At 39.2% G+C, this 13,855-nt stretch overlaps 1 protein-coding gene and 1 long non-coding RNA gene across 2 annotated transcripts; both read right to left on the reverse strand.

Moving 5' to 3' along the window:
• Window positions 1–1,395: 1,395 nt before the first annotated feature.
• LOC109487584 (synaptic vesicle 2-related protein-like) lies at window positions 1,396–10,286 on the reverse strand. Its single transcript, XM_019791590.1, has 15 exons — window positions 10,091–10,286; window positions 9,341–9,426; window positions 8,757–8,927; window positions 8,145–8,284; window positions 7,496–7,559; window positions 6,651–6,776; window positions 5,939–6,070; window positions 5,107–5,180; window positions 4,474–4,550; window positions 4,202–4,211; window positions 3,804–3,949; window positions 3,391–3,502; window positions 2,665–2,746; window positions 2,263–2,352; window positions 1,396–1,653 (listed from the first exon to the last, which is right to left on the reverse strand). Exons 1-15 carry the CDS (start codon window positions 10,179–10,181, stop codon window positions 1,510–1,512), a joined length of 1,545 nt encoding a protein of 514 aa, XP_019647149.1. The 5' UTR covers window positions 10,182–10,286; the 3' UTR covers window positions 1,396–1,509.
• Window positions 10,287–12,137: 1,851 nt separating this feature from the next.
• Window positions 12,138–13,855, reverse strand: LOC109487874. The gene is made up of 3 exons (XR_002141288.1): window positions 13,834–13,855; window positions 12,986–13,075; window positions 12,138–12,272 (listed from the first exon to the last, which is right to left on the reverse strand). It is a non-coding gene; the product is annotated as an uncharacterized LOC109487874 (long non-coding RNA).

Consider the following 13,855-nt stretch of genomic DNA (forward strand, 5'->3'; position numbering starts at 1 on the left):
CCGTTACAAATTCGGATGGCACCCAGGCTAATCTATCATTGCAGTGGTTTGATTAAAAGTTCAAAATTTATACTTTAAATTTTAACCCAGCCTTTTGTGTTGACTTCATGGCTCATTTTGTAGCATTTAAGCCTATAATAGGATGCCTAGACCTGTTTTTATTTTATTTTTTTTCGCCCTGTCGCTTCATATTTTTTCTGAAAAATCCGAGAACCAACAAATTAAATTGGTGTGGCCTTACATACATGTACTGTACAGTATATTATATTATATTATATTATATTATATTATATTATATTATACGAAACATTTATCCTTTTTGTTGTAACACACTGTGGAAAAATCTGTGCACATAACGGGATGCATTTTTTTCTAAAATATTTTCTTGATTTTTGGACTTTAGGTCACACCAATTTAATTTGTTGGTTCTCGGATTTTTTCAGAAAAAATATGAAGTGACAGGACGGATAAAATCAAAAACAAAAACATGTCTGGGCATCCTATTATAGCCCCAAAAAAAACAGAATCGTTTTTTTTTCTGCAAATCAGAAAAAATGATGAGGCGAATCCGAGAACCAATAATTCAATTGGTGTGACCTTAAGCAAAAATTGAATAGAACAAGATGTAATATAATAAATTGGGCTAAGCCATATACGACATATTGCATCGGACAACCTGAAACTTTGTGTACCGCGAGGTGCTGTTTCTGACTCAGTGTGCTGGGTTCTTTAACGTACAGACGATTAACTTTAAAGCTATATTATGTAAGATTTTCACTATTTCACTACATATCAACATTGTTGTTCTTGCGCTATAAGCCTACCTGGGTTCATAATGGCATTTGGGAGTAAAAGATCAACGTCGTTGCACCGCAAAAACGTGTTGGAGCTGCCGAAACGAAGATACCCAAAGAAAAACCGCTGTTTGTTTACATTCTTTTTAGGAGCCTCCTAAAAATACAGCGGGCCTGGCGCAACTTATTCTCGCGCTGCGCTGAGTTGCCGGAAAAGCGAAATATCGACGCTAATATGTTGAAAGTTATTGAAAATGACAATCTAGAGGAGAAATTTTCAATTATTTATATTAACAGTTTGGCCGCAAAAATCTTACATGATATCGCTTTAAAGGCATCCTATGCAATTTTAGGGCGGCAAAACTGGAAATATTCTGAAATCAGCAATCTGTATGATATTGACACATACTGTCCCACATTAGCACATTTGAATCAGTATTTCGTACTTAAGGTATTTAAAACTGCAGAAACAAGCCCCAAGATTAGTCCTTTATTTTTTTAGTGGTACCCTAAAAATCCAGGGCTTTCGCGAATTCCAATAACCGTTTTCGTCAGAATTTGGGACATTTTTGCTCCATGAATGTCGATATACATTGGGACAGTGTTGTTTTAAGTATGTAGATAAATGACTAGAATATTGACTTTGAAAAATCTGATTTCCAAGGCCTAAAACTAAAAGCTACACTGGATTCCTTTAACGTACAGAGGAATAAGTTTAACGCCTGAGTTTCTCCTGTCCAGTTTCTTGCATGCTCCGTCCCTTGGTCTCTATGGGAAGCAGCAAACTGGCACCAGCAGCCAGTAGACAGATGCTCCCGTACACCGATACAGTCAGGTGCACCGAGTACTTCAACATCACCTGGAACAAACAGTAGTTTCGGATATTATACAATACAAAGGTTTAAAGCGATGTATTTACTAGCGATATGAGCACTCAGGACTTGACTACTGTTTACACTATAGCATCTAAGATGTAAACATGCTGTAGTGTATTTACCAATTTGAGTTATTTGACACACTGTAAGGATTGTTTACTCCTGAAGTTATCTATTGAATGTATTCTATTCATCTGTAGAATAAATGAAAACAAATTTAAAGTATAATTACCATGAGAGCCTTTTGTAGAGTTCATTACCATATATATGATACACTGATGTAGGAAAGTGACGGTCATTTTCAATCACATAGATGTAATGTGGGGTCATGTGTATTAACGGCAGAGTGGTCGACTCCGAAGCAAGAGGTCCCGAGTTCGAGTCCCGACATGCCACTGATCTTGCGCCCTTGGGAAAGGCACTTAACACGACTTTCCTCACTTAACTCAAGTGAAAATGGGTACTAGCATTGTCCTGTTCTGTATTTGTCCTCTGTGTCAGTGGAGACATAAATAAGTTGATATAACATGAGTGTGCCGTCACCATGTCTTGTCATGGCATGTTGGAATAAAAAAAAATGTAATTCGGAATACCTGTGCGACGAAAGGTGTGAGAATGACTCCCACTCTTGCTACAGCACTGCACGTGCCTGTTCCCAGAGCCCTTGTGGTGGTAGGATACACCTGAAATGATGCCAACGAAAACAGTGATTATTTTGACGACATAATTGAGAGTTACAAATTAAGGGAGGTAGATCAGACGTCGGCTTTAGGAATCACAAGAAAATTATTCTACACGATCCATGCAGTTGTATGTATACATTGCACTGGCCTTGCAATTGCGGTACCAGACGCCAGAGTCGACGAATGGCGACTCACAGCGGTACTGCAACAACGGCATCAAATCGAAAACCAGTTTTACTACGATTCTTTGCGATACAAACCACAATTTACACAAAGAAAACTTCAGTATGTGTGTTCATTATTGTCTCTTACCTCTGGCGTGTAGACATAAGGCAGCTGGGAACCGCCGGATATAAAAGCTCGAGCTACAAAGATGAAGACAGTCAACCATGTCCTGTGTAGTACAGAAGAAAAACAAGTAAAATCTGAGATTTTATACCTCCGGGCTTTTTATTGTATATTTTTATATAGGGTTTAAAACAAATAATTTATCGAGACCGGACACCCCTCTGTGTGAGGGGTCATTTACGTGGACCAGACCGAGAATAGCTTAAACACGCCAAAGGTCAACGGTCGCGACCACTTTCACGCTCAAAGGGGTGTTTTGGGGCCCACCAAAAGGTACCATTTTCACGCCCGAAAACACATATATAATAAAAACAAAAGAACGTGCATCATCTACAGCCCAATAGCAAAACATATACCGAGTCTCAAAAGAATCCGTCCAGCCAAACGCGAGAAATAGCTGCGAACATGAAAATCTAAATCTCTCACAAAACCCTTCCGCGGAAGGATGTCTCCTCCCCCGGAGGTAATAAGATCACAAAAAGGTATCAAATTTACCTCAAATTCATAGTTAAATGCGTTAAACCTGCTTTTATTATAATAGTAACAGTTAGCAAGTCCAAATATTGGTCTATCTTACTTGCTTTACGACATCTCATAACGTAAAATACTTGTTTACCTTTTCGTTTCTTTATTTGTTTGTCAGTACGAGATAAACAATCCCTATGCCAGAGAGACGGCAAAGTTCCATACCTTCCCGCACACGTGAGAAGCAGAAAAGTAAAAATAGAAAATCCTGCGAACGCCACGGCCATGGTGGGTTTTCTGGGCAGACAGGCCAGAATCAGCATCACCAGCAATGTGCCTGGAAAAAAGTGTGATATGTGCACTTTATATATTAACCTTGATGTAAGAGTGTAACTTAAAAGACAACAAAACACGTAGAAGTAACAAAATAAACTTGAAGTTTATCCATGAAGTTCTTTTGAAATACTGACGAGGTTTTTGGTTGCTCATTGGTCGCCAACTCAGTGGATAGAGATTAAGTAGAAACACAGAAAAAAAAGACCCACAGAACAAGCTCGACCGACACATCTACTTATATATTACTAATTTAGACTAGTACTACCCATTTTGGTCATCCTCCTGAAGTTATAAATACAGACCTGGTAGCTCAGCTAGTGTTGTGATGAATATGTTCTGGTAGGCGTCGCCTGAGAGCTTTTTGCAGGCCGCATAGCATGAGACCTGATTCTGATCCTGACTGGCCTCTGAAAGATGAAAAATTATAAAGTCAACGTAACCGATGCAACTGACAAGTACAGGGGTGCCAGAGTATACAGTGCAATTTTAAGTAATACAGTGCAATCATATTAGTATATAGTGCAATTTTACGGAATACAGTACAATCGTGTTAGTATACAGTAGAATTTCACTCTAATACGATCGCATTGTATTCCATAAAATTGCACTGTACGTATACTAATACGATTGTACTGTATGCCGTAAAATTGCACTGTATTCCGTAAAATTGCACCGTATTACGTAAACTTGCACTGTATACTCTGGCACCCCTGTATTTAAGTATTAAAAAGTATTAAAAAAGGAGATTTCAGACTTCCAGGAAATACAAGTTCACAGACCTCCGGAAATAGTTTGATTTTTAATTTCGCGCATGTATTTAAACAGTTCTATAATGTAATTAGGTATTACACAAATTCCTGGCTTTCGGCAAATTACGTAATTAGTATAGATATATTGGGGTTTTCTTCTTTCTAAAAACGTTTTCAGTGCTTCTAGATTCGAACGAAAATTGAATTAGTTAAAAAGAATTACCGCAAAAGTTTCCGTCTGCTTGGTATAACTCTGTTGTCATCAACGCGATGCCGTAGTAGCACATCATGATTGCTGTCCTGGAAAAACATATGTTTGTTTATTTTTTTATCTATTTTATCTATTAATCAACATTAAATCAACGCTGGTGATAAACTCTCGCTTTTATTAAGGTCACTACTGGGAAATTGAAAAAAAAATAAAACTAACGATGAAAAATACAAGTACAAGTTCACTACAAGAACGTCAATGTTAGCTGAAAACACACTAGTTCACTAATCATTCCTCTACACATGACCCTTACAGGAGACACTAAAATATTGCTAAACATGGGTTACCATATACAACTAGAAAGGTAACATTTGCAAAGCAAATGCATAATGTTTACCTTCGCATACGGTGTGCTCTGTTAATTCTTACACATTTATTTATTTGGTCAGACAGGAGTCTAAATCCCTCCTGCTATAAAATTGCAACATGATGTAACCCACCACTAGTTACCATGGTGACAGACGGCTGGTTCAGGTCATTGACCTTGTTGGTTTGGAGAAGAAGAAGAGGAGGAAACAGAGCAAAAACAATGGGTTTTCTTTTGGAAAACATAATTATAGAGTGAACTAGTGAATAAATGTGTACCATATAAACCACAGAAGAACAGTCGTCAGTCGAAACTCCCTGGTGAACAAGTCTCTGAATTGTCCTCGCTTTTCCTGCATTCAAGAAATAAACAAGAGTGGGTTACGAACCCGTGCTACGACAGTAATCTTGTTGCTTTAAAAGTCCAGGCTCTTATTCATGATCATTTGTATCCTTTAGGCCCCCCTTCCACAAGACCCATTCCCTAAAGGCTGTCTCGAAAAATGAAGCCAAGCTCCAAAGTAATGTAGGTAGAAACATCATCTATAGACTAAACATTTTTACCTCCGGGGGAGGAGACATCCTTCCGCGGAAGGGTTTTGCGAGAGATTTAGATTTTCATGTTCGCAGCTGTTTCTCGCGTTTGGGTGGACAGATTCTTTTGAGACTCGGTATATGTGTTGCTATTGGGCTGTAGATAATGCACGTTCTTTTGTTTTTATTGTATATGTGTTTTCGGGCGTGAAAATGGTGCCTTATGGTGGCCCCAGAACACCCCTTTGATCGTGAAAGTGGTCGCGACCGTTGACCTTTGGTGTGTATTAGGTATTGTCGGTCTCGTCCACAAAGGTGACCCCTCGCACAGAGGGGTGTCCGGTCTCGATAAAATCTTTGTTTAAAACCCTAGTCCTGCGGCGCGCAACAATTGTTGTTGTAAACAACATATAAAAATATACAATAAAAAGCCCGGAGGTATAAAATCTCAGATTTTACATGTTCACCTCTTCAATACACCGTGTGCTACCTTGCTATTACTAGTCCCTTCTAGCACGAGATTGTAGTTGATAAATTATAATATAGAAATAGGTAATTATCATTCTTTGATCCCTACCGTAATGACGAGAGCCACAAGTTTTCCCGGGGGCAAGGATGACTTGTTTTCTCGCGCAATCCTCTGAAGTGTCTCTCGTGCCTTCTCCAACTGTCCGCTAGCTACATGGTACCGAACACTCTCTGGTATCCACTGTAGTGAGGAATAAAAAGTTAGGAGGAAGTATACCAGTGCACAACTTGTATTTCACTTGAGGGTATAGTATAACGCTTTCTTCACGTTGCAACGCCACCATGCGACAAAGATTAGAAGTTCAGATACTCTGAATCGGACAACATGTGGTAGAGCTAAGTTCAATCGCTCTCTATAATGTTATTTACAGACGCAAATAAACCTTCATGATGATTATGCAATAAAATACACACTGATATGAAGGCATCTTTGCATAGTTCTCAGATGTTCAACTAGAAATCAGAAATTTCAGACTTCCGAAGTAGTTTGGGTTTTTGATGCCTTAAACTTCATCGCATTTTCTGTGCATGAATTTTACGTCTTGTTGTCATTCTGCCTGTCAATCTTCCACACCCACGAACTGTCAATCTACTCTCAAGTTCACCCCATTTTCTGTGTCTGACCTTTTCGACCTGTTGTCATTCTGTCAATCTTCCCCCACGTGCTGTCAACCTACAATATCCGGACAAACAGACACGCAAACTCACAGCTCAGTCACCCAAAACAATACTTCCACATTCGGAAGTATGAAGTTTCCTACCTTACAGCATATGGCGACAATCAGAGAGGGAATTGCAGTGAAGACGAGCAACCATCTCCATCCCAGAGTAGGCAGGACGGCTACAGCCAACCCGACTTCAAGACAACTTCCGGCCGCCCAGAACATCTGGGGAAAGGAAATATGATCTCTAAATGATTGTTTAAACGTAGAAAAACATAGTATTTTCCCTAAGTAGATTCCTATTCATAAGGACCACAAGGAGTCTCGTTTAGACGCGGTAAAAAGTATAGTAGGGCGCAGTATAGGATACAGTATGAGATCAATTTGACGACATTTTCGAAGACCTGGTTGCTAACTTTATTAGACTAAGGCCTTAGGTGAGATGGCACTGTGTTTTGCAGACTATTCCAGGCCCTAAAATATACTGCACCCTCCCGAAAAAAGTTTCATCGTGTTGGTTAAGTACAGGATACTGGAGTTTTCTTTTACACAACCACAATTTCTCACCTAAGTGCTGACGTGTCGGTGTCTATCAGACACCTTCCTCAGAGCTTCTGACAAACTCAGCCACGTTTGGGATTGTACATGTGTTCTCGCCGCAAAATCGCCACCTACACCGGCTATATATAGCGCGAGAAGCATAGCCTGGATGCCAGACCCAAAGCACACTGGACACAAAATATCTCAGTGTGCAAGGCTACGGGAAGCAGAACTCCAGTCAGAAGCTCTGGGGAAGGTGTCTGATAGACAACTCCCCGTAGCGGTAATTTAGACGGGCGGGCGAAGGGCTTCTGGCTGCCGAAGGTAAAGTGTTCTGAGCTGCTCGATACTAGTCTGGCATCCAGGCTAGGGTAGCGTAACCAGTGTTAAAACGAAAAACTTACCATCAGAAACAATACACACTGTCCTCTTTGTCTTCTTGGGAGAAATTCCACACATAGTGTCACCCTGTGTGTATACACACCAATGTTCAGAATGTTAACATTGCATGAATGTTTTCTTTGTTTCAAAAAGTTCTAAATGGTTCTTATCCATATATAACATTCCCTTTAATTATCTCAATAATTTTGTTTCGTTAAAGCAACTGGTATAATAAGCATGTCATTCTCACAAATGAAATATATATCGCATATTATACGTACATGTATCATATATCAACGAATCTGTTAGATTTTTCAAAACTCTGCCATTCTGTTTTGAATGTGTATATGTGAAACAAATGTCATAACCTTAAGAAGTTCGGGTTTTTATGTTTACCGAAGGAAAACATATTGATTTTGCTCTGTTTCTTCTTCTCCAAACAAATAAGGTCAATGACCTAAACCAGACGTCTGCCACCATGGTAACTAGTGTTGGGTTACATAATGTTGCAATTTTATAGCAGGAGGGATTTAGACTCCTGTCTGACCATATATATGAATGTGTTTGAGTAAGAATTAAAAGAGCAGACCATATGCAAAGGTAAACATTATGCATTTGCTTTGCAACTGTTACGTCTCTGATTTAATCTTTATTGTTAATTAAGAAACTTACAATACGGGAAATGCTGCAGTTCCAAATCCAACAAACATACGTAGCACGAGAAGCCAGTTGAAGGTGGGAGAAAATGCGCTAAGGACGCCGTAGAAGAAGAGCCATACAAATGCAGCTATCCCTCCCTGAAATAGAAAATACTTGTACATCATGACAACAACTAGGTTTTAGGACAAGTCATGTTGCAAAACTCTTTCCTTGTAGCTTGTGGAGTTAACCATACCAAAGTCCTATCTTGAAAGACAAGTTCATCTGTGTTGGTACTACTTGGAAGACGTCATAATGCAGTAAGTTTAATTTGTAATTTCCAACACAAAAAATGGACTGTATTTCGACTGTACAACTTCAGACGGGGGGCGCCACAGACTTCCTGCAACTTACGATCCACTGCTAACCGAGTGACATGTGTCATTTGCATAACGTTACGTCACAAAGGCGGTGGATTTCTCATTCTTTGATACAAAGACTGGAGTTGTACAGTCGAAAATTTGGGTAAGGCTATTTCTTCGTGTTTGGAAATTACTAGTATAGTTTAAACTTACTGCATGATACCAAAGTGTCTGTACTATTCTTGTGAAAATCTAAGTTTCTATGAACTTTAATGCAACTAACCGTCCTCCTGCCATATTTATCGCAGAATTTTCCCCACAGAAAAGAGCCGATCATCATTCCAATGAAAACTGCGGTGGAGAGGGAGGCTTGTTGCCAGCTGCTGAGGCGCCATTCACAGTTTAGCTCTGACGACAGGACAGTAATAATCATGACTGCCATTGCAATCGCCACCTGGAAAGAATATCGATATTATCATTATCACATTTGATACGCCTGAACCTCTGCTATTATTACTGTACATTATTTGACTAGACAATTCATTTGTTTTTAAAGAAAATATAATATTGATATTTCCTTTCAACACAAAATTCTCAACAGACGATTGATACAAATTATCAGTTAGTCCTGTTTTCATGCATTTTTCTCGTATTCGATTCGTGAAACATCCTTGTATCTTTCAAAAATTTGAAAACTTTTAGAAGAAGAATTTCGATTTTGAAATCTGAAATGTATTCTAAACAACACTTATAGGAATGAAAACTTTGGTCTGAAGGATTCGAAATTGTACCACCAAAGATTTTATACAGATATAGTAGTCGTATAAGCGAAAACGAAGACCAGTACTCCTCGGTAGTGATACTCACATATCCTACCCCACACAGCAGATACAGTTTGATCTGAAACCTGCCGAACCCCAACTTCTCCACTGCGTCCTCTACCGTGAATGTGTCTAGAATGTAGGGATAGTCGAAAATAGGGGTTTTGTTGTTAGAAAGTAGTTAACTACAATCATAGAAATTAGTTACATCCAACTTGTGACACGTCATTCTGTCCTCATTTGCAAATATACAGAAACTTTATTCGCAAAATCATGCCCGAAGACTAATTGCTTTTACAATCAAGTATAATACTCATTACATAGTAACAGGTAACAACTGTCTGGGAAAAAACTTCTGCTTCTACTACTACGCTAGCTATTGTGGGGTTCGACTTCTTCTTTGAAGGCAGTGGATAATGAATAATCCCACATTCTGCATAATTAGTGGGTTTTGTGATCTTAGTAGAAATGCAGTTTTTGGTGATCTTCTAAATGACGAAAGGATGGAGAAATTGTTGTAACTGTCTGAAATAATCTGTTTCTTTCGGTCTCATATAAACAAACATCAAACTGTAAACATTCCTACATCATGTGTTCTAAACCACGTTATTTCCTCTGCTAACTTGTGTTTCCGCAAAAACATTTCTGCTATTGTTCAGTAATTCCTGAAGAAGGTAGCCGAAAGTTTGTTCGAAAGTTTGCAGAGAAAACCAAATGGTTGTGCAGTACTATGATGCCCAATGTACTTAGTAACCAACCCGATGAAACTATTCACGAATAGAATCTAGAAAATTACCTGTTGTTTGACCCTTTCGGTGTCCCGTGGCTGTCAGTGGAATTTTCTCTGGGTCCTTACGCTGTATCGCCGACTTCAAAGATCTCATCATTACAGTGGTACAATATTTACGATACAATGTCTAGTAGTAAATATTGTGTGGACCTGTGGGTGGAACGAAGGAAGGAACGTGAGATACAGACCACACGTCTCTGAGATTAATGTATGCAAGACAATTCATATGATAAAATGCTCACTGACACGTAACGATGTGGTCTTTCCTGTTTTGCAGGTTTTTAACGAGATAGAACAAGGAGGGTAGAAAAAAAACGTTTTTATCTTTCTCAGATGGAATTGTGTGACAAAACATCAGAACAACATTATGGTGAATTTATGGAACTTTTTGGGGGGTCCTTACGCTGTTGCGTTGACTTAAAATACCTAATCATTGCAATGCTACGATATTTAGGATATAAGAGTGAAGAATAGGTGAAGCTGCGGGTGTAACGAAGGAGGCAGAACAAAACACAGAACAGACGTCTCTGGAGCTCTGTTTAAATGCTCACTGAGCTTCCGAATAACTTTTTTATGCTGTTTTATTGTTTGCAGATGTATAATTATAACCAGACAACAAAAAACACATTGATGTCCTCCCTTGTGTCATGTTATATCATATCATATCATATCATATCATTGAGAGAACTTATAAGGCCAGAGATACCATTTCTAACGATATCATAGCGATAGAAGAATAGATAGCCATGATTTTGATGTTTTCTCACGTCCCAGAAGTGATATAAAAGTGACAATGACACGTCAGCGCAGAGGCGAGCAGGACACGTCACAAACAACGTCCCAAAAAATAAGTTTATGATCCTACAAACCTACTGGGAGGGTCGAGGTCATCAGTTAGTCTTACGCTGAGCATTAGTAGTCTCTACCAGACTAACTACACTGACTATATATAGAAGAAAATATTTGCCAGGGAAGTTTGGCCAACTTGCGGTTTGACTGGCCGCGCAGTTAGGAAAGAAACAACCTTCCGCGGCCGGACTCCCCTGGCCAATTTTACTCTCCTTATTGTCGAATTCTACTATCCGTGTTCCCATAGAAAGGCCTGGTGGAGGCTAGAGAATTAGGGCGCCCCAGGGGAACTGTCTGTAGCCGCCGCTAATGTAATAATAAGTAGGAAGGTAACATTTGCAAAACAAATGCATAAGGTTTACCCTCGCATATGGTCTGTTCTGTTAATTTTTACTCAAATACATTCATATATATATACAGTATGGTGACGGCAGTCTAAATCCCTCCTGCTATAAATTGCAACATGTGTAACCCGACACTAGTTACCACGGCGACAGATGTCTGGTTCAGGTCATTGACTTTATTTGTTTGGAGAAGAAGAGGAAGACGAAAAAGAGCAAAACAATATGTTTTCGCACGGTAAACAAATTTGTACATTTCTCTCCGATACTCACCGATGAGTACTATAATAATTCTCCGTTTTCGCTTACGACCACTATATCTGGCAATGTTGTCTACTTTTCTGGTGATACAATTTCGAATCCTTCAGACCAAAGTTTTCATTCCTAGAAGTGTTGTTTAGAATACCGTGATTTCAGATTTCAAAATCAAAATTCTTCTTCTAAAAGTTTTCAAAGATACAAGTTATCTGTGGATGTTTCACGAATCGAATACAAGAAAAATGCATGAAAACAGGACTAACTGATAATTTGTATCAATCGTCTGTTGAGAATTTTGTATTGAATGGAAATATCAATATTTTATTTCTTTAAAAACAAATGAATTGTCTAGTCAAATAATGTACAGTAATAATAGCAGAGGTTCAGGCGTATCAAATATGATAATGATAATATCGATATTCTTTCCAGGTGGCAATTGCAATGGCAGTCATGATTATTACGGTCAGTAAAGTGAGGAAAACCAGCGTTCTCTATGAAGCTGGTGTCATAAGGCTTGCCACTGCTCGCATTTTCAGCCACGGAAGCACCCCTACAAGTGTGTTGGGTTCTTTAACGTACAAAGTTTAACGTTAACTTTATCGCCTGAGTTTCTCCTGTCCAGTTTCTTGCATGCTCCGTCCCTTGGTCTCTATGGGAAGCAGCAAACTGGCACCAGCAGCCAGTAGACAGATGCTCCCGTACACCGATACAGTCAGGTGCACCGAGTACTTCAACATTACCTGGAACAAACAGTAGTCTCGGATATTATACAAATGTTTCAATTGTATTTACAAACTATATCAGTATATGGATACTAAGAGTTTGACTATCTTTAGCACTACAACATCTAAGACCTAAACATTTTCCAATGGATTTGCCTATTTGCACACTGTGACTGTACACACTTGTTTACTCCTGAAATATATCCATGTTCTTTTGTGCAAATGAAAACAAAGGAGAATTACTTTGATAATTTATCACCATAGTTCGAGCAATCCTTGGTAAAGTGACCGTGATTTTCAACCACATAGATGTAAGGCCACACCAAGTAAATTTTATGGATGACGTCCTTTGGAGACCCCAAATCAAATGCAAGAGGGCGAAAAAAAGGGCCCTAAAAACAAGAGGCCTATAGATCAGAAAAATACTAAGAGACGACAAATGTTAGGACACAAATTGAATGAGGTGACACAGTGTAACAAGCAAGAAGTCTTTTACTTATCATCAAAACAGCAATGAATCAGGTGGAACAGCAGTTGTCGTCCTGTCCTCATTTTTCGCGTTACGGGTTTCACGTCAATCTGACGATTTGCGACACTGTCGTGACTCTTTGGTCATAGTTACAGGAAGCGGAATTTCTTGTTTGTTTTTTTCTAGGAACAGGCCAAAATCAATGCGCGCGCGGACGTCATCCATAAAATTTACTTGTGGCCTAATTTAAAAATACGTGTACCTGCGCGACGAAAGGTGTGAGAATGACTCCCACGTTCGCTACAGCACTGCACGTGCCTATTCCCAGAGCCCTTGTCGTGGTAGGATACACCTGAAAAAAAATCGAAAATGTCAATCCTTTGCTTCACACACAAGACAATCTCTAATGCATGCTGGCTTCAAGCCGACACAGGAAATCGAAAAATAACTTGGGAATTTCGCTACGATTCTTTGCGATAGAAACCATAATTTACACAGAGAAACGTTCAACAGCCGGATTCTTTTCTTCTTCATTTAGGCCACACCAAGTAAATTTTATGGATGACGTCCGCGCGCGCATTGATTTTGGCCTGTTCCTAGAAAAAAAACACAAGAAATTCCGCTTCCTGTAACTATGACCAAAGAGTCACGACAGTGCTGCAAATCGATGGACGTGAAACCCGTAACGCGAAATGGGTAAAGAGCACATGCTTTGTTTCTGCAGGCCTGCAAAAATGTGATGAAAGAAACAGGACAGGACGACAACTGCTGTTCCACCTGATTTATTGCTGTTTTGATGATGAATAAAAGACTTCTTGCTTGTTAATCTGTGTCACCTCATTCAATTTGTGTCCCAACATTTGTCGTCTCTTAGTATATTTCTAATCTAGGCATCTTGTTTTTTAGGGCCCTTCTTGTTTATTTTTCGCCCTCTCGCATAATATAGGGTCTCCAAAGGACGTCATCCATAAAATTTACTTGGTGTGGCCTTAGGCAACTTACAAATGTATTTTGCCAAACCTTTTTTTTTTTTATTTTGTCACAGTCTACATCAGTTTCGGGCTTCGTCCAGATGATGCCATCCATATAATCAAATCAACATGGCCTTACCTCTGGTGTGTAGACATAAGGC

The sequence above is a fragment of the Branchiostoma belcheri genome, unplaced genomic scaffold, assembly GCF_001625305.1.
Source record: "Branchiostoma belcheri isolate BF01 breed outbred unplaced genomic scaffold, Haploidv18h27 scaffold9, whole genome shotgun sequence".
In the NCBI taxonomy this organism is placed as follows: Eukaryota; Metazoa; Chordata; class Leptocardii; order Amphioxiformes; family Branchiostomatidae; genus Branchiostoma; species Branchiostoma belcheri.